The sequence below is a fragment of the Pseudonaja textilis genome, chromosome 1, assembly GCF_049901715.1.
Source record: "Pseudonaja textilis isolate UNSWEBS1 chromosome 1, rPseTex1.2, whole genome shotgun sequence".
NCBI classification, from domain to species: Eukaryota; Metazoa; Chordata; class Lepidosauria; order Squamata; family Elapidae; genus Pseudonaja; species Pseudonaja textilis.
In genome coordinates this window covers 242,542,509-242,563,268 of record NC_141990.1, presented here as the reverse complement: position 1 = coordinate 242,563,268, position 20,760 = coordinate 242,542,509, and the positions used below count along the sequence as shown (strand labels likewise).

The window sequence follows — 20,760 nt, the reverse complement described above, 5'->3', positions numbered from 1 at the left end:
CTTCTTCTTCTTCTTCTTCTTCTTCTTCTTCTTCTTCTTCTTCTTTGCTTTTTCTTCTTTTTAAAATATTTCACATCATCTTTCAAAGCTGAAGAAGGATGTTTCCAGGGATTTTGAAAATGGTTTATTTTCTTAAAGTCTAAAACAATGATAAATATAAATATAAAGTATTTTTGTTTTAGTAACAGCTGTATAGTGATTCTGATTAAAAATTACCAAGCCATGGGTTAGTGAAGCAAGTTTTCTTTGTGTTAGATAGAATGATACATAGTACTTTAACAAGCTGATAATGTTAGATCGGGTAGATCGGTCCCCACAGAGACGCGAGACCAAAAGTGAACATTTAGCTCTTTATTGAGTATACAGTTCTGTACAAGACCTGCACTTCGCGGCAGCCCTTCATATAGGAGCTGTCCGCGGCGTGGCGGCCAATGACAGCGCTTTGAATCTCCCGTGATCGGCTCGGCCAATCGCGGTAGATTCTAAGCGCGCCAATCACGGCCATTTAGTCATCCAATCAGGTTGCGGCCCGTGTGGGCCAATCGGGTTTCAGGATTTGGAGTATGTTAATACAGAACAGATAGAAGACATTTTATAATGTCTAAGCTATGAATTTGATCTTTTAGAATATGTGCAATCCTTTTTTAAAGACAAGAAATAATAAATAATATAATGACAGCAGTTCTTTCCTGTTTGAGCAGATCTTCAAGTTTTGACTCTCAGACAAGCATTAAATCATTATTCCTCTTCCTCCTCTTCCTTCTCCTCTTCCTCCACCCTCCTTTTGTATTTGATAAAAAGAAGAGGTAGAGGGATACGTTATCAGCATACTGATGACATTAAATCTCTGGATAGTTTCACTCAGCTATTTTGTGAAGCTATCATTTTGGAATAAAATAGAATCTTGTGTGGAACTCCACAGTATAAATGCCACAGGGCTGAGCAAAAATCTCATCTTTTGGGAGAAAGCTGTCTAAATTGAAACATTGCAAAGTTCTTCCATCCGCACCTAATTTAGACAGCCTCTCCAAAAAGATAACTATGGACAAGGTACTGAAAGCTGCTGAGAGCCATGGAAGATTCATAAAAAAGTACAATTTTCTATCTTCAAGCACAGTGTGACTAGGCAAATAGAACAATACATTATAATTAATCAAAACCAAAAATAAAATTGGACACTTCTTAGGAAAATAGGAATATATGAGCCCAAAGCTTCCTTAGAATACTCATGTAAGGGCTCTTGCGAATAAAACTTAACTTCTAATAACTGTGTGGACACATCTGGGGTAATTGGTTTGCCATTGCCTTCTTAAAGCTATCGATGGTAAAGAGTTTGTCATGTGGCTCTCTTCCTTTATGGAGAGAGAATGACTTAGTCAGAACTTGATCCTTACAGGTCAGAGATAATAAAATAACGAAGACTGAAAAGAAACAAATGATGGTAGCTCAGTCTAGGAGACATGTTATATAAGATGGATATTTCATGTACTATATCTCTTTTAAATGACGAAGGAAGAGCACAGTCTTTCAGATACCTCCATATCTATTGTCATAGTGGTCAGCGGATATCTTGGTACAGGAGCAGGCCATGGAAAATTGGATTCTAACACATCCTACCACCAAAGTTTGTAGCAAGTAGCTATTTTTAGATAGTTTGATTTTTCTGATTTTTTTTAATGAAATAAGTAAAGTACAATAAGTATGTTCAACTCTCTCCACAAAAAAGCTTGAATATGCTGACCCTATTCTCTTCAGGGACATAATCTTGCTATGTCCTACAATCCTTGGAGGTCTTAACAATGTGCAGTCTTCTCACCCATAACTAGCTCTCCATCTTTGTGTTAAACCATAATTAAGTATAATGTTGAATTCATGTCTATATTTTTTCTATTAAAAGTTAGTGCTGTGGTTCTGGTTTTTTTTTTTCTAAAATTCTAAAATGCAATAGAATAGGGAAGTGTATTGCACTATTAAAAAACCTTTTTTAGTAGTAGCCCATCTTATCTCAAAAGGCAGTGATTTAAAAAGTTTATTTTTTGATTAAAAAATATCAACATCTTTTTTTATATTAGTTTACTTTGTAATAGTTAGGTGGCCTGTCAAGTCAACTAAAATGATATTTCCTCTTGATATCTCAGATTTAGTTGATACAGTGTTTTAATTGCTAATAAGTTCATACTCTTCTTTTTTTTAATTTTTTATTTTAACAACAAAACAACAAACATAGACATACCACATAAAACATAAAAATATCATCCTTCTTCATAAATTTACAAACAGTGCATCGATTGGTTTACCACTTTTTTTTTGTGCAACCATTTCCTAGTCACTAATATAATTATATTACATAATAGCTTTTATTGGGAATCTTACCTGATATATATAATAAAAATTTGAAGTATTTGATTGTAAATATATTAACAGCGGCTAGGATTGTATTTGCTAAAAACTGGAACAGTGAGAAAACTCCATTAGAGGAAGAAATTATTAAGAAAATATTGGATTGTGCTGAAATGAGTAAATTGACATTTGAAATTAGAGAACAAGAAGATAAAAAATTCTATGAAGTTTGGGATCTTTTTTATCAATGGTTAGATAATAAAACATAATAATAGAATATTCAGATTTAGCTTAAAAAATTTTTTTCCTTTTTTTTTCTTGATATTATCTTTATAAAATATTATCAAGATAGATTTGGTATGATCTTATGATTTATTGCAAAATAAACTAAGTAAACTATAGTTATCACGTTAAAATATGAATTAACAGAATTATAAATGTTTTTTTTAGTGATGATATTAGGTTATACAATTATTGATTGATAATATGAGCTATTATGTAATATAAGTTCATACTCTTTAACTGTGCTAAATCTCTTATTAATATATATGTTTCATATACACATATAGAAAACTGATACTTTATAAGATGAAAAATATAACTTAATGGGTGTTGTAATTGAAAGCTTCTGTGTCCATGAAGGGCAATGGTGAGAAAGTGAATTCCTGGTGGGCAGGAAGAATATAGGCAGAATCTACTCATTGCTCTTCATTCTCTGTATGGACCCTGTGACCAGAAACAATCAATGATAACACATATGGATGCTAGTATAATCAGTCTTGAGCAACTAATATAGGAATGGAAGATGTGTCTTAATGATGTTATAATGAAGCTCAATATAATGAAGACTAAATACCTTGAATGTAGTGTCAAGACGTTCGGGTCAGTTTAAACCGAAGTCAAATAAGATGATCCACTACCCATTCATGACTTCTAATCACTGCTGGAGGCCCAAATATGGGTCAGTATTAGTGCCTGGATGGAATGGTCCTAGTCAAATAACAACAACTGTCTGCATCTGAAATTTCAGGTCTGTTGAAAAGTCATCTGATCCAAAGCAATGCATGCAGTGGAATGTTGGTGATGAAAACCACATGAGTAGGATCACTGGTTACATAACCAGACTAAGCCATGTGCCAAATGAAATATACAGAAAACTTTTAGTTTTGCCTTCATAATTGAGCAAAATGCAATAATCATGCCTAGCAGCAACAATTCCACAGCAAAAAGATTTCTTCTATTAAATGTAGAAAATTGCTGGCCAAAGAAACAACTAAAACTGTGCTAACTTGACTGATTAAAAGATGATGCATGCTTTGTGAAACTCAAATGTAGAGATGCTGCAGGCTGTGTGAAATGGCATGCAGACTGGAAATGACCAGATGTGTAATCAAGTAAGACAAATCCTAAGAGGAAATAGAAGACAATGACAACTTTGTTTCAGTGGTTATCAAATATGGAATTGATCATGAGAAGAATCTGTGTAACCAATGCATGCCATAGCATTGCTTCTGTTATACAGGTAAAGTCATTGAAAGAAACTGCCTTTTGTTCAAGGGATATGTCTGGTGAGCTGCTGTTCATATCTCAAGTAAAGTAAAAGTATTGGTCTGCTTGAGAATAGATTACAAGAAAAGGTATTTGAAACATACTATACTATTAGATATTCATTCCAGTCTGTATCTGTTTAACAGCATGTTTCTGAACAATCCATCTTCTCTTAAAAATGTAAATTAATTTAGAAAAAGCCTAGTGTTAACAAGACATCTGTACTTCCATTATCAAATTATGATATTAGTTTAGGGTTTTATATTTTTCACTGTAAAAAAATTAGACGGGAAGAAGAAACAACACAATATTATGGGGGGAAATGGGGATATTGTACTGGAAATGGGTATTTTAAATAAATACTAAGTATAGCCAACATGTTGGCTATAGTTCTCATGAAGAAAAGAAGGAAAATTGGTATGAAAGAAACTGTGATAAACAATCATTTAAGATTGGTCCTGGGAAGTTGCTGTGGCGATGGCATCTGGCCTCCCTGATTGGGGGGTTTATGTCTCTGAGTATGAAGCTATCACCTGTGCCAGTAAGCATGAGTAAACCGGAGCCCAAAAACGCTGGATTCTGAAGCCCTGGAGCCCTAATCATGCCGGCGGAGCTCCTACTAACCGATCCGGAGCCCTCCTCACCTTCCCCAGAGAAGCTCTTTCGATCGAGCCCTATTAACCACACCAGTGGAGATCTTGAACTGGATCACTTGGAGCCGGCGGCGTGCAAGCAACGTACCTTCATTTAAATCCCCCACATAGCTGATCGAAGTATCTTCCATGCCAGACAACATGTCTCCATTAATATCCCCCACACAATTTCCCTGGAGCCACATTGAATAGCTGGCAGGGAGAAACAAGGTTAGAGAGACCAAGTCTTTAAGGAGTTTTTCAGTCTTTTCTTGATCAGAGTCAGCTGCGTGTATTGCTCTTATTTCAGCATGTTCAAAATCTACAGTGTCCCCAGCAGATCAGATAACAGCAATAAATCAAAGCAAGGTTATAAGTAATCAGATTGCCCGAATCTTTTCCCTGAATTATTTTCTCTCTCTGAGCCACAAACTTTTTTTAAATTCAAAGAAACTGGGCCAGAGATTCCCCCACTTCAGTGTTGAGTGCATATAGTGTGATTACTGAATATCTGATTAGTAAAATCAGTGATTTAGTGAATTTAATTGACCAGTGTGTTTAGTGATTAATGTAATTAATTAGGCTGTTTGTGGCCTAGCAAAATTATTTGATTAGAGTGATTTGAATAATCGATTGATTGATTGATTTTTAGTAATAAGTAACCTTACTTTTGATTTGTTCTCTAACATATCAATTAACATTTATTAATTACCAACATTTATTAAGTAACTGTCTACCTATCACATTAACTAGCTGTTGTAATTGTTTAGTGTACTATTGCCATTGACCATGCCAGCCAAAAACTCCAAACCAAAACAAAATAAAAATATCTCTACCAATGACCTCCCAGACTCCTGCACATGTTTCAGATGTCTTGCAACCATCAATGAAACTGAAATTTACATCAAATGTGACAATCAAGCCCACCCTGCCTGCTTAAACGCAAACAAAAGCCTAGCTGATATGGTTAAAAATTCAGATACATTCTTTTATCTAGGTCCATCATGTTCTCATAAGCTAAACAAACTGAGTACCCTACCTGACAGAGCTGAAAGCATAGAATCACTCATTCACTCAATAGAAAAACGCTTAGCAAGACGTTTTGAAACAACTATACAAGAAAGCCTAATCTCTCTTGAAAAAAAAAATACAGCATAGATAAGTGAGTACCTATCAGCACAAAATCAAATCCCACAACAACCACAACCATTATCTCAACTACAAGCACAACTACAACCAAAAATAACCACCGAACCACAGCCACAAACAATTACTATCCCATCAAATAATTCCACAAATAATATCCCCTTACTCATCAAAGACATCATGGAACGTGAACAGAAATGTGCAAATGCCATCTTATTTGGTCTCGAAGATATCAATGAATCAGATGACATAAGCAACTCAAACACAATCAACATCTCTCCTGAAGATGGCATTGAAATAACCAGAGATGGCTGTTCTGTCTCACCTGTAGCCACAAGGTGAGAGTCCAAATTTCCAAAGAAAAATACTCAAACAGACAGAAACAGAAACGACAGAGTTAACTTCCCTTGGCTGAATTCATCCTTGGCAGTTTTCCCAGAAGCTGCCTACCAAGTCCAATAACGAGCAAAGCAATAAATCAGAAGCGACCGTCACACAGAATAATTCATCCGAACTGTTAACTCCAAAAGACAATTTGACCCAGGGATTCAGAGCTAACACGCCTCCTTATATTCCCTGAGGGGCGTGTCAGTCTCTTTTCTTTTTACGTTGTATGTCACATTTCTGCCTGCATCTTAGCCTTGCATCAGACCAGCATTTCTCAGCTTGATCTTCAGCTAATGACTCCGGCACACTCTCCTGATTATCTGCCGACACCTGCGGCACAATCAGGGAGGAAGTTTCTGGAGAGGAAGACGACTCCGAAACTTCCAGCAAAGCAGACTCAAATCTTAGAGCCAAGTCCTCCTCTTCCTCCTGACTCCCATTTATGTCACCCAACAAGACAGTCTCAAACCTTGATGCCAGATCTTCCTCATCACTCGAGCCTATGTCTTCTGACAGAGCAGGTTCAAACCTCCAAGTCACAACAGATGGCCCTAAGTTCAAATACAATGACAGCTCTGTGGCCCCAAGATTTTGTAGAGTTGTATGCAAAAATGAGTCCAGCAAACGTATATTCATTCATACATATTGGCAAAAAAAAAATCAGAAAATAAAATGCAAGCTGAATAGTCAAGACCTTGTTGATGATCCAAAGTCTGTCAAGGATCTTGGAGTACTCATCTCTAATGATCTAAGTGCTAGAGCCCACTGTAACTACATAGCCAAAAAGGCATTAAATGTTGTTAACCTAATCTTATGTAGCTTTTTCGCTGGTAATATGACACTAATAAGGGCAGCATGCAAAACATTTGCTAGACCAATACTCGAATACAGCTCATCAGTCTGGAACCCACATTACATATCTGATATTAATACAGTTGAGAAAGTCCAAAAATATTTCACAAGAAGAGTTCTCCACTCCTCTACTCATTGCAGAATATCTTATGCCACCAGACTTGAAATTCTAGACCTAAAAAACCTAGAACTATGCCGCCTTTGGTCTGATCTAAGTATAGTATATAAAATTATACGTTGCAATGACTTACTTGTCAATGAAAACTTCAGCTTCAATCATAACAATACAGGAGCACACAATAGATACAAACTCAAGGTTAATTGCACCAAACTTGGTTGCAGGAAATATGACTTCACCAACAGAGTGGTCAATGTCTGGAATACTCTACCTGACTCTGTGGTTTCTTCCCCAAACCCCAATAACTTTAACCTTAGACTGTCTACTATTGACCTTACCCCTTTCCTAAGAGGTCCGTAGGGGGTGTGCATAAGCGCACCAACGTGCCTACCATTCCTGTCCTATTGTTTCTTTTATTTTTTTATTTTTCTTATATGTATCCATGTATTCATAACTATGTTTTTTGCTTATACCTATTATCTTGAAATCAATTTACAAAAATAACTAAATAAATAAAAGACATTCCAACTAAGTCTCCATGTAATTTGATAAGAATCCTCTCGGTAAAGAAACTGGGAAAAAAAAGATAAACAAAATAACATACTTTCCAATAGAAGCCACTTTGGTGTAATGGTTAAGGCATCAGATGAGATTGTGAGTTCTAGTCCCACATTAGGCACAAACCATCTTGGGCCAGTCACTTTCTTTTAGCCCTAAGAAGAAGGCAATGGCATACTACTTCCAAAATTGCCAAGAAAATGGCAAGGATTTGTCCAAGTAGTCAGCAGGGGTCAAGACTGATTTGAGGATACCAAAATCAAAAAACAAAATACATTCAATGAGTTTCAAGTAGATATGAAACACATACATGGTACCCATTAGACAAAAAAATACTTCAAGTGAGTGAAAGCATGTTATAAGGACCCTCAAGTAATTTTTTCTTTAATATTCCTGTGCGAGATCCCAAATGCGCAGTCAAACAATGATGAATTTCTGTGGCTGTCAAGATCACACATACTAATCACACAATGTGGCTCTAGGTAACTTATACAAATATGCAAACCTTAAAAACCACATGTAAACAATCATGAAACAGCAGCATAGATCTCTAAAACCCCTGGGTCAAAATGATAGACTTTAGAGGAAAGGGCTTCAGTTCTGGCAGCTGTTCGTTCAAAATGTAAATCCCTACATTTTTCCTTTCTTGAAAAATAAGAATTATCTGGCATTTTAAATATACATAACCTGAGACCTTTAAAAAGTATTCCACAGAATATCTAAATATATACAGCAGGCTTTAAGGGAGAAGGTGGATCTACAGAAATCTTACAACTACACCAAGGAAACCTTTGTATACCAGGGCAAACTTCCTAATTGAGCTTGGAAAGCAACCACACTAATAGCTCTTTCCACCTAAGGATAATATGACACCTCTGAGAATCAGTTCTCATTTCCTGTGCCTGCTGCCCAAATCATAAGGGACTTATGTGGTGCATGAGATAGGGGTTACAGATGTAATTTTAAAATCCACTTTGTATCATACAAGTTATTTGTATCATTATACCATATAAGAAAGTCAACATCCAAAGTGGTGAGGAAGGGGTCAAGCTATTTTCTAAAGCACCTGTAGGCCAGACAAGGAATAATGGATGGAAACTGAACAAGGAGAGATTTAACCTGGAAATAAGGAGAAACTTTCTGACAGTGAGAACAATCAACCAATGGAACACCTTGCCCTCGGAAGTTGTGGGAGCGCCATCAGTTGAGACTTTCAAGAAGAGATTGGACTGCCATTTGTCAGAAATGGTGTAGGGTCTCCCGCTTGGGCGGGGGATTGGACTAGATGACCTACAAGGTCCCTTCCAATTCTAATTATCTGTTATCTGTTACAAGAGGGAGTGCAGTCATAGGTGTAGAGTGAATATAAAAGGGGGCTCAGCACACAACCTTGTGGAGAGCCAGTGCTGAGAGCAAGAGTGTAGGAAAAATAGCTGTCAATCCTAACAGTTTGGGGTCTGTTAGTAAGAAAGTCCTTTATCCAACAGCAGATGTGAGAGGAGAGGCCCAATTCTAGCAACTTCTTAATCAGTATATCCGGAATGAGGGTATTAAAAGCTGAGCTGTAATCAACGAAAACCATCCTTACATAGCTCCCACTACTCTCCAGATGGTTCAGTGCAATGTGGAGAGCCATGGCAACAACATCCTCTGTGGATCTGTTATTCTGATAGGCAAACTTGTATGGGTCAAGGTTTGATGGGAGGCAACCTTGTATATATTTTAAGACCAGTCTCTCAAAACACTTCATAATTATGGGTGTGAGAGCTACTGGCCTATAGTCATTTAAAGTATCAGGAAAGGGTTTTGGGGGAACTGGAATAATAATGAAAGCTTTGATACAAGATGGAACAATGGCTTGTGTAAGAGAAAGGTTTAAAATATTTGTAAACACACTTGCGAGCTGGTCAGCACATGCTTTGAGTACTTTCCCAGGTACCCCATCAGTGTGAACTGATGTGCAAGTTCAACTTGGGAAGTAAGAGGTGTAGGAAATGCAGGTATCTAGATTTCATCTTGAGGAAAATGTTGCAAAGTATTAATTGTAGAGTTAAGAATCTACACTTGGCCAGAAGCACAGTTATTATTTTAATTCAGCTGGATAATAACTCTCTGTTCCTGATTGGATTCCCTATAGTGCATCTGTATGGCAGAGATAACATTTTCAACTGACATAAATTTTGGAAAAATGCTGTAGTTGAAGAGAACAAAGGGAAGTGAATGAGGCATATGATCCATTCCCAGTGAGGATGTATGGAATAAAGGGACAAGCCAACATAAACTACTTCTTTTTTTTTTTTGCATCAGAGAGACTTGATTTTTTTCACTAATGTTTACCTTTGCATTTGAAATGAAATGCAACATTTGCATATAAAAACCAGTGTGCTACATAAACTAAAATAGGTCTCTGCTCCTCTAGGATTTGCTACCTGGCTAGAATATGGTTCAAAAAGTTCTGATGGTTCCCTTTCAAAACTTTTTTTAAAAAATGCATTTAAAATAAAAGCTTACTTTTGCAAACTGAATCAATATAAATGTGTCTCAAGCCAAACAAAATTTGCTTTTGGGCTGGTTGCAAGTATGGGATTTGATTGATGGGTTGGCTGAACAGTGGGCATCCTGAGCCATTTTCAGAATGCCTTCACTTCTATTGCAAAGGGGAAACTTTGAGCTAGATGTGGTGGGCCTTTCTGCATCAAGATTCATAATCAAGATCCATAAGTAATCTACGACTACTAGGCTTGACTGAATTAACCAGCTAAGAAACTTAGGCAATTTTGCCTTGTTCCAGAGGGTTGGGGCTATAATAAATTAAAGGTGGCACTGATTTTAGTTCTGCTGTCCCTCATATTTTTAATGTTAAGATTATTTTACTGCTATTTTAAGATTTGGATTTGAATTAGTTTACAATTTAATTTTAATTTCAAAAACAATGAAAGGACAAAATGGAAATAGCAACTGCATTCAGCTTCATTAAGAATGTATGAGAATAATTCACAAACTAATAATCTGCACCTCTTTCACCATTGTAATACTGTAAATCTTTGATTTAATGGAACTGGAATAGCACATTTTGGATTTAATGGAATTTTGTCTGATCTTCAGACAATATCTTGTTTCATTGAAACAACAGATTTCAATCCAAATCACAATGTTATGGTTTCTGATGAATCATTTCTAGAGGTTGTTTACTGTTTCCCCTCAAAATAGGTACTCCTTGATATCAGGAAAATAAGTTTTCTTAGATGTGAGTGCTTTGTGAGTTCATGATGTAATTGTATTTTAACAGCTCCTTCTCCCTGCTACTAATCTGTTTTCTCTTACATTTTACTATATACCGAAGGAACTATGTTTAGTCCAAATTAGCCCAATGTTTTACAAGAAGAAGAGATAAAAATAGGTGTATTTCTTCCCATTTCTCTGAAGTAAATTCCTTAAAAATAAAGGGCTCCAAATAGCCTTAAATGGTAATGAAAAATAGGCTAATAAACAATTTAGATGTTATAACAAGAATTCATTTATTGTTAGCATAAGTATCTATCTTCCTTAATTTCATTTTAGCTCACATTATCCAATCAGAAATTATACTTTGTTTTCATATATTTAAATATGCTATTTCTCAAAGAGATGAAATTTCAATGAATTTAAATATACTGTAGTTCATATCTGGATTTTATATATAAGACTTAAGGCAATACGTCTTGCCTTAACCATAAAAATCAGCTGGGTGACTTTGGGCCAGTCACACTCTCTCAGTCCAACTCATCTCACAATTGTTTGTTTTTGTGAGGAAAATAGGTGTGTTGGACATGTTCACCACCTTGAGTTATTTGTAAAAAATAATAAAGGCAAGACACAAATGAATAAAATAAATATGCAGCTGGTTTAGGACAAAATTGTTCTTAAGAAATGTTTTGTTCTTTTTAAAAGAACAAAATTGTTCTTTTAAAAAATGTTGATATTCATTAGAGACTTTCGTATGGATGTATAAAATCCCTGTTTTATAACCATAGAAAAGAACAGGAGAAGACTATCTTGTTCAGTCTTCTGTGGACAAAATTCATAATCTGCTGAAACCATTCCCTATTCCCTGTTTATACTTATCCAATCTCCTCTTAAAACACTTAAGGGAAATAAATGCTTTAACTCTCCTGTGCCATTTATTCTCCATAATCCCCCTTCTGATTCATAATGGGCAGTAACTTTTGCACTGTATATTCAACAGTACAATTTTATTTTGTTGAATAATTCCCATCCTTTAATGGTGCTAGTGTACCATCCTCTTTCTGTTTTTTTTTTAAATCTTTTAAACTCAAGCTGCTATCCTATTTCATCTTAATTTTATCTGAGTTACTTTAATGACACTATTTCTTCTTTCTATCTATATCAGAAGTTGCTTTTGATTTCTGCTGAAATGTAAACTGTTTCTGTCTTACTTAAAATGCACTGTAAAATGGACATAATTTATTGGGGGAATAAACAGTGGTATTTAATATAATTGGTGCACGTAGTATTATATCTTGGGCTCATATTTTTTCAGCTCATCTAGAGTTTTGCCTTTGATTGGCAGGGAAAACCTTTATCTTTTAAATGTAGTTCAGTTCAATATGTATGTTTTATTTCATTCTACCAAGGTAATGTATACTGTAGCATAACTTATATTATAATTTATAATATAAGATATTGCTTGCATCTTCCGCTTGTACAAATGAAACTTGTACAAATGAATACAGTAAAAGATATAAGGAAGTAGACCATTGAGAATGTATTAAAGATTAGATGAAGATTTGTTTCTATAAATGCTGGCTGTCACAAAGATAGGGTAAGAATTTATAGCTATTGGGTTAAACAAGATAATATTATAGGCTACAGATAAAAGACACTGTGGTGGATAGAATAAGATGACTTGATGAGTGGTAAAGTAGTTGTTAGAATCATTGCTATAAGAATAAACTCAAAATAAATTAGAAAGTAATAAGGCTATAGGAAATAAGAAAAATATAAACAAAGAGATTTGAACATCCTATTTGAATGGAAGCATTTTATTTGAGGATCGTTTGATAAATGATCTGATTCATGAGGATACTGTCACCTCCTGCCTGAGGTTGTCACAATCCCCAGTCTGAATATAAGTTATTCTTTTTCTGGATTCTGCATTCTATACACATTTCAGGTAATATATTTTGCTCTAAACAGATGATATATGAGTTCAGTGAAGGCAGCATCTTGATTTCCCCTGTACAGTGCAAACAAAGCAGAAAATTTCTACCATCCCTTGTTTCACAGAAATATCCTAAAGCTACATTTTAGAGGCATGCAATGCTTCAAATTAGATTTTCAAAATGCATGTAGAGTGCAGAGGATGTCAAAAATAGCACCTGTAAGCAGCTCTTTAAAGCAGCTACATCTTTTTCTGGGATCATATAACAGTTGTGAAATTAAGCTGCACAATACTGGGGAATGGTACGGCTGCTTTTAAGAGTTGCAAACAGATGCTATATTCCCAGCTTTGCTCCCAACTACCTTTTGTGAAACTGAATATTGAAGCCTTGAATAGGCCAACACCATTTACTGGCAGAAAGAAAAAAAATAAACAATTTAAGAAACCAAGAGCAGGATAGAGGTCAAAAGCACTGTGAGTTTCACCTATAAACAAGAATCTATTCTACTACTAATGGTCAAGGCAGGTAAGACTTCAAGGAAACTGGACTTAAATCTCTTTTGGGGGCATTGGAACTTCAGACTGATGATGTCATTTGACCCCATTGTTGGGCTCAGCTGGTCATTTCCTACAAATATGACTTTTTATGAACTGATATTCATTGTTTTAGATGAAATGGGGAATTGGATTACTACATATTTTCTTGTTTAATGATGGGTCAAGTGAAAATAGTAGCAAATAGGCCTCAGATACTGTCCAAACCATGACATGTGCAAAAGGATGGGGGTTAGTTATGCACTCAAAAATACAGGTCATCCTCATTTAATGACCATATGATGGTAATGAATGAGTGGTAGTTACAACTAGTTCTTGGAGTTCTTGGAGTTACAACTAGTTCTTGGAGTTCTGTCAGTGTAAGCAACCCCCACAATTATGCAATTGCAATTTTTGGCACTCAGCATCTAGTTTACAATTATGATGTTTCAGTGAGCCATAGTTACATGATTATTATTTCTAACATTTCCTGCGAGTTTCCCATAAGGAAAGTCAAGTTGGAAATCACAAGAAAGTTAGAAGTCACAGTCACATGAGGTCACATTTAATGACCCCCGCATTTCCTCTCATTAATACCCTATCTGACCCTAAAATAGCAAGTCAAGTAATGTGATCCCCAGTTGAGTGGCAGGGTGGTCTAGTGGTGAAGATTCTTGCCTCCCACTTGGAAGGTTGAGAGTTCAATTCTAGGTAGAACATATATTTCTCTCCTAGGGCACAAAGAGAAAAAAATCTGCTGTGAACTCCGTGTGGCATCAGGAAGGGCATCCAGCCAGTAAACGCATAGCTCCAGCCAGTCACCCCAACTCTACCCCGAATAATTAAGAGGTTACAGCGTCATAAAAAGGGAGTTTTAATGTGATATTCCAGGTGTTGTGGAGTTTTAACACCTATAATAACATCAAACCAGCAAGACCAGTGTAAGGGATGATGGGAATTCAGACTAATACTTTTGGGTGGAAGATAAGGTCTTCATTGTTGTTGTAAAAGAATAAAAGTAATTTAATGCAATTCTTGTCTTGGCTTTCAATAAAGTATATTAACATTTAAATGGCAAAGATAATGTTACAGATTAATGTTTTGTCTGAGAATGAAAAGAAAAAAGAAACCAGAAATATACTAACTCTATACTAGAAGTTGCTTAAGCAACAGTGTGAAATCATTATACCTGCATTATACCTTGACCTTTATTCTTAATATTCAATACTTTTTCTCATTTTTAAAATCATGTGGGTAATCTAAACCTTATGCTTTAGTTATGCACTGATATTGACAAATGAAGGCATATTGAAAGTTGGTTTCTTACTTACTGAGCTGAACATATAGCAGTAGCCTGGTTAGCTTATTAATTCATTGAATAGTATTCACTAGCCTACAAATATTAAGCAAACTGGTAATATAATGGACATGCTACTTTTTTTGCAGTATGTTAAACATTAGCAAAATTTATACTGCAATATCTCATCCCTCATGAGTTTTATTGAGTAGCCTTGGTTTCTTAGCAGCATGTTGAATCTTAATAGATGTTAGCCTTCAAATTATTGCAATTTATCTTGAGGAATTTTATTTTAAATTTCACTTGTAATATTTCTTCTGAGCACAGCTGGAAGAAAAAAGAAAAAGGTATATGTAAAGAAAATGTAGACTGTATCTAAGAGAACCTATTTCTTTCTGCTGAAATGTTTCAGAGTTTCTTTCTTGACTATTTGTTCTCTTTCTGTTATGTGGCCTACAGCTATATTAGATTGTTAAGCTCTTTGTGAGCTGCTTTCTCTTCATAATGATTATATCTGTATTATTTAGATGGATAATAGTCTAATCTCAGGAAGAACTGCCCAGAGTCTCTGCGAGTTAGGGTGGCATACACATTTCATGAATTATTATTTTGATTAATGTTATAACCAGAGTCATAGAGAGTCTGTTCTCATTATACTACTATTTCCAGTTGCAAAAATTGGACCAACCTGTACAGTGGTGGGATGCTGCCAGTTTAACAACTGGTTCGGTGAGCGCACCAACACACCTAAGCATACATGCAGCTCCTTAAATGGAGCATTTAGAAGCTCAGGTGCTTACCTTCCAAGTCAGCAAGGGTAAATAGAACAGTGAGGGGGCGGGAATCAACTATGCCGCATGATTGAGATGAGCTACAAAGCAGGAAATAAAGGACAGGATAGGGTAGGGACAAGTGAGCAGGGCCAAATGATCGTCGGAACTACGGGTTCGCCCGAACTGGTCTGAATTGGCAGCATCTGACCCCTGAACCTGTAGCATTAAAAGTGCTATCAGGTAGGTCCAGATGTCTTCCTGAAGATGGTTGTTCTGACTTTCAACAACATGTTATTGGGTAGGAACATGTAATATATGATCTCAGAGGACAAATCTCCTTCACAGAGAAAAAGCTACATTATCTGGCTCTTAGTCTCTTTCACCCAGAGCATCCTCTTCTACTTGCCCATATAGTACAGGCAAAGTTTACCTGAAGAAGATGCTCCTAAAAGTAAAGCCCAAGCCGTTCTTATTGATGGGATGATTAATTGGTGGTAGCAGACATTCATCCTTCACTGTTACCGCCAAACTTCATTACGCAATGCCTTGTGTTTATTTGTAATATTTTATCCAAGGTTTTTCTATTAAATATAGTTAAAAGCATGAATTGAGGCTTTTTTCTCTTTTTGCTGTAGCCCACTTCATATTCTTCTCTCAACGTCCTTACATCTGCTTCCTAGTACTTGCCTGCATGATGGCTCTCATTGCTAATTTGTTTTGTTATTGTTGTTGTTTAGAATTAGAATTAAAATTATTTTATTGGCCAAGTGTGGTTGGACACACAAGGAATTTGACGGTGCAAATGCTCTCAATATACATAAAAGAAAAGATCAAAAGTCAAGGATCATCAGGTGCAACACTTAACAATAGTCATAGGGTACAATAAGCAATCAATTCATACTAGGAAACAGTCAATATAAATCATAAGGATACAAGCGACAAAGTTATAGCCATACAGTCACAAGTGGGAGGGGATGGGTGATAAGGACTGATGAGAAGATTAATAGTAATAGTAGTGCAGACTTTGTAAATAGTTGGACAGTGTTGGGGGAATTACTTGTTTAGCAGAGTGATGGTGTTCTGGAAAAAACTGTTCTTCTGTCTAGTTGTTCTGGTGTGCAGTGCTTTGCTCTGCTTTTATTCTCTTTCCATTACAAAATTATCCTGGTGTTTCCTGACATGTCCCTTTCCCCAACCAGTACCTCATCTGATGTCTCTCATCCAAAAAAATGACTGCAAATTTATTCTTCAATTTCTTCTCTGACTCTGATATTATTGAGCAGTTTCAATTAGATCAGTGAACACAGAAGAACATTAAAAAATAAAAATAAATAGCAAGCGTAACACTGTGCATTAAAAAAACACATTAAAAATTGCACGTAGTAAATATATATACTAGAATTGGAGCAATACAGAAAAGATGTCCTCCCTATTGTTGCCATTTAAAATGCATTTATCTGAACTGAAAAGGCTTAAGATGCCAAATAGCTTTGCCACATCTATAGTTGTTCGGCAGCTTCTGTAGGAGAACTTTGCATTTTAATAGAAAGCAAAACAGAATTCAGTATTTTTGTGATGGAAATGCATTTGACAACAGATTGCAAATGATTAGCTTAATATGGAAGAATAATTTCTCATTATTCTAAGCGAAGTATCTGCATGCCGCTTGCTATGCTCCTTCCATTATGAGGAACAACAGTAATACCATCCTGAACACATTTGATTTATACATGAATACTTATGAAACGACCTTCTGAGTACTTTCCCCTTTGCTGGCAATTGTGTTTGAAATAGAATATGAACAGTATCCTTTTGCCTGCATTTTTTCTGGCAATCATAACAACAGTTCATTTGAATTTGCGCATTATTTTGAGAATCATCACATAGACACAACTGAAAGTTGTTAGGGGGATTATAAATATAGAAGGTACTCTTGTTTTAATATGTTATACCTTCACAAATACAGTAATACTGAAAATATATCTGTTAATCTCTGTTTAGAGATTTTCTCCAAAGAGATGGCTTTGAGATTGCATGTTAACAAGTATATTAAAATCAACTAGCCATAACAAGCCAAACTCTTCACAAAATTAGGGCCATGATTAAAATATACAGCATTACATTCATCTTAAATAATTTAATTTGGGTTAATAAGGAGAAAAGTGTGTATAAGAACCCATTGAATGATCATATCTAAGCTTTAATTTTTTTTACCCTTGTTTTGAACTGCTGCCATTTGACAGTTTCAAGTTATGCATGACCAGCTGTTTTAAAGATCATGTTTCTTTTCAAGTTGTGGAGAATGATGAGTTTCCAGAAATCAATTCCTGTTTGGGGGCCAAAGATCCAGTTGACTGGGGGTAATTAATATTCTTTTGTAATCTGTCTGAGGTAGGATGACACTGGAGAAAAGTATACTTCAGCTCAAGTCATGACAATCTTCAGGGATAAAACAGTAAGATAGCTGAAAGATTGTCATATAGTTTAAAGAATCTAAATAAAATATGTATGCTTTCCCATCAGCTAGTCAGGAACCAATCAAGATTGAAATAATATTTCATAAGGCAAGAAAAATTGGATGTTTGGGTATATATGGCATCTGAGAAATCCTTGTTCATCAACATATTTTAAGCCATTTCTCAAAGGCTTAAGTATATATTCAATAAAGAAACATATGTAGAGCTTTAGGTGAGCCACTGACTCTGAATATCTTTATATTGTTGTTACGGGGTTCTTTCAAATTAAGTTTGGAATCACCTGGAGTTTCTCAAGTATGTGCAATTTTAAATATTTCAATAAAGACTAAATTGTCTTTTCCCTTCCCAAAGGTGCAAGAATCTCACCTTTCCAGAGAATCTTCCCGAGGTCAGCATTGTTTTCATATTTGTGAATGAAGCCCTTTCAGTGATTCTACGGTCTATTCATTCTGCAATCGACAGGACTCCTGCTCATTTGTTGAAAGAGATTATTTTAGTGGATGACAATAGTAACAATGGTGAGTAGCATATACCAAATAGAAGGCACATTTTTGTGTGTGTTCTGATGCATTCTTAATGAAATCATTCTGTATTCAAGATGACTTTGATGTTGTAGTTGACAAGACACTATGAAGAACAAAGTTAGTCAAGATATTTTCTTCCTCTGTGTTTTTTTTTCTCCTTTTATATCTGCACTAAATGCATCATTTCATAAAAAGAACTTTTTTTCAGGCTATTAGGCCCATCTGGTCCACATTCTGTCTCACAGTGGCCAAATGGATGCCCTTGGGAAGCTCATAAGACTGAGCAGCAGGCTGTTGATAGTCTCCTTTGGATTCCATTTCCCAGCAACCAGTATTTACATCATACTGCATATGATTGAGGAAGTAATGAACAATTACCAATATTAGCCACTGATAGTCTGATACTGCATTAACCGGTCCATCCCCTTTTTAAAAGCATCCCAGTTGCTTGTCCTTTCTATAACTTTTACCACAGTTTAATTACATGCTATGTAAAAAAAAAAAAGTATTTTCCTTTTTCTTTTTGTCATGCTCAGTTCTAGAACTTACATGGCAATAGTCAGAGCCTAAGCTTAAACTCAGAAGGTCTATGCACACAGCTCAGATATACAAAAAACTGTTATTGCCCCCCCCCACCCCAAAAAAATAAGTACAATCAAATTGTAAGCACTTTGAGGTCTAGTTTAGGTAAGACTTCAAAAATTAGGGAAAGACTGTTGGAAAAAGCACTTACGTAAATAAAATAAAATTGGAGGAGTGCTTGGTGAGTTTTTGAGGTTCTAGTCACTCTTTGTTGGGTCCTGAGAAACCACACCCACAATCATTAATAGTTTCAACCCTAAAAAACATTGAACAGGCAGCAATCATGTGATCTTTATTTGACCAGGAAGTCAATGCAGAAGCCGGCAGGGAAGGTTGCAAACTGCCACCTGTTGAAGGATTTCCCTTCTCTTCTTGTGCATGGGGGTGAGGGGTGACTCTTGCAGTGGTCTGGAAAAAGAAAGTTCAAATCATGAAGATCCTTGCTTATTTTCTCCACTGGATTTCCCTTCAGAGCACAGAGGGGAGGGCAACTCCTTCAGGAGGCTGTGGAAAAAAGAAGCTTGGAACTTAAAGGTCCCCATCAGAGTTCCCTCGTACACATGGAGTGGAGTCTTCTGCCCTCCTTTGGCAGTCAACTCTTTCACTCTATCTGCTTAATAACCATTGTAATCACTCTACGATTGCAAATGGGAGAACCATTGGGATTATGGTCCTGGAGTGAAGTGCTCCTCTCACTTAATGACTGAAATTCTGTTTCCAAATTAGTTGTAAATTGAGATCTACCTGTAGTAGTGCCTTCCGTTCATGTCTCAACTTTCTAGAGATTCCATGACTTTTCAATCTAGTCATGATGTCTGAGTAACTTAATAAATGCACTTCTTGTATGTTTCACCTGCTAGCCCATCTTTGAACTAGCTGATTAAAGCCTTTTTCGTTTTAACTTATATCCTGTGTTGGCTATTGAAACTCAACAATATAATTCTATACTGATCACAAATTATATCATTGTAGGCCAATTATAAATTATATGAGATTCACATGGGGAATCAACTAATCCCAGAGATATAGTGGGAACCAAGCAAGAATGAAATTAAATTTATTTGGATTCCATCATATTTTTCTTTTCTTTTTTTTTTTTGTAAATTTTATTTGAGTTTTCACAAAAAGAAAAAAAATACAAATAAAACATCTTTTTTGAAAGTAGCATAATCCCAGGTTACATTTCTTCGTACAGACACAAATTCAAGTTCATAGTCATTTTTATATTCTATTTCATATCTTATTACTGTTTTACATTTTCTGCATAGCTTCTCCTCTCTTTTAATTTTCTCAATTTTATTTTAATTATCTCATCTCAATTCAAATCATTATATTTGTATTTTTTGTCTGTCCTGTTTCAATTATCTATTATCTTTTCTCATTAAACAAAATTTTTCCTGTAGTTACTGATTAGAGTATGACACCTTTATATCTTTTAAGTTTATCCATTTAACTCTTATTTAGGCTTCAATATATACCCTAAAGTTATAACATTCAATATAATACATAACTTCTATTCAGATTCTGCTTGGTACATTCTTAAAATACACACTATATTCTTAAAAAAAGAAAAAATTATAAATGTATGTAATTAAAACAACACATTCCATTCCAATTCAATTCTATCATTAATATTAATATTCATTAAAGTCTTAACTTCTTTAACATTACTTTTCAATTAAATATCATACTTCTATGGGAACAATTATAAGCTTTCCATAATTAATTCCCTCCTCTTCACTTATATTTTATAAAACATTATCTAATTAAAATGTTCCCGTTCCTTCCTAATTCAATTTTCTCATTTATTTTATTTCACTTATTTTATTAA

General features: G+C 35.4%; 1 protein-coding gene across 3 annotated transcripts in view; it reads left to right on the top strand.

Annotated features, from left to right (window-relative positions):
• Positions 1-20,760, top strand: part of GALNT18 (polypeptide N-acetylgalactosaminyltransferase 18) — a 346,908-nt gene that overhangs the window by 189,070 nt on the left and 137,078 nt on the right. For all 3 annotated transcript variants that reach the window (XM_026705594.2, XM_087921117.1, XM_087921116.1), the window contains exon 3: positions 18,175-18,341. In XM_026705594.2, the coding sequence (XP_026561379.1) occupies positions 18,175-18,341 (167 nt within the window). The remainder of the gene's footprint in view (positions 1-18,174; positions 18,342-20,760) is intronic.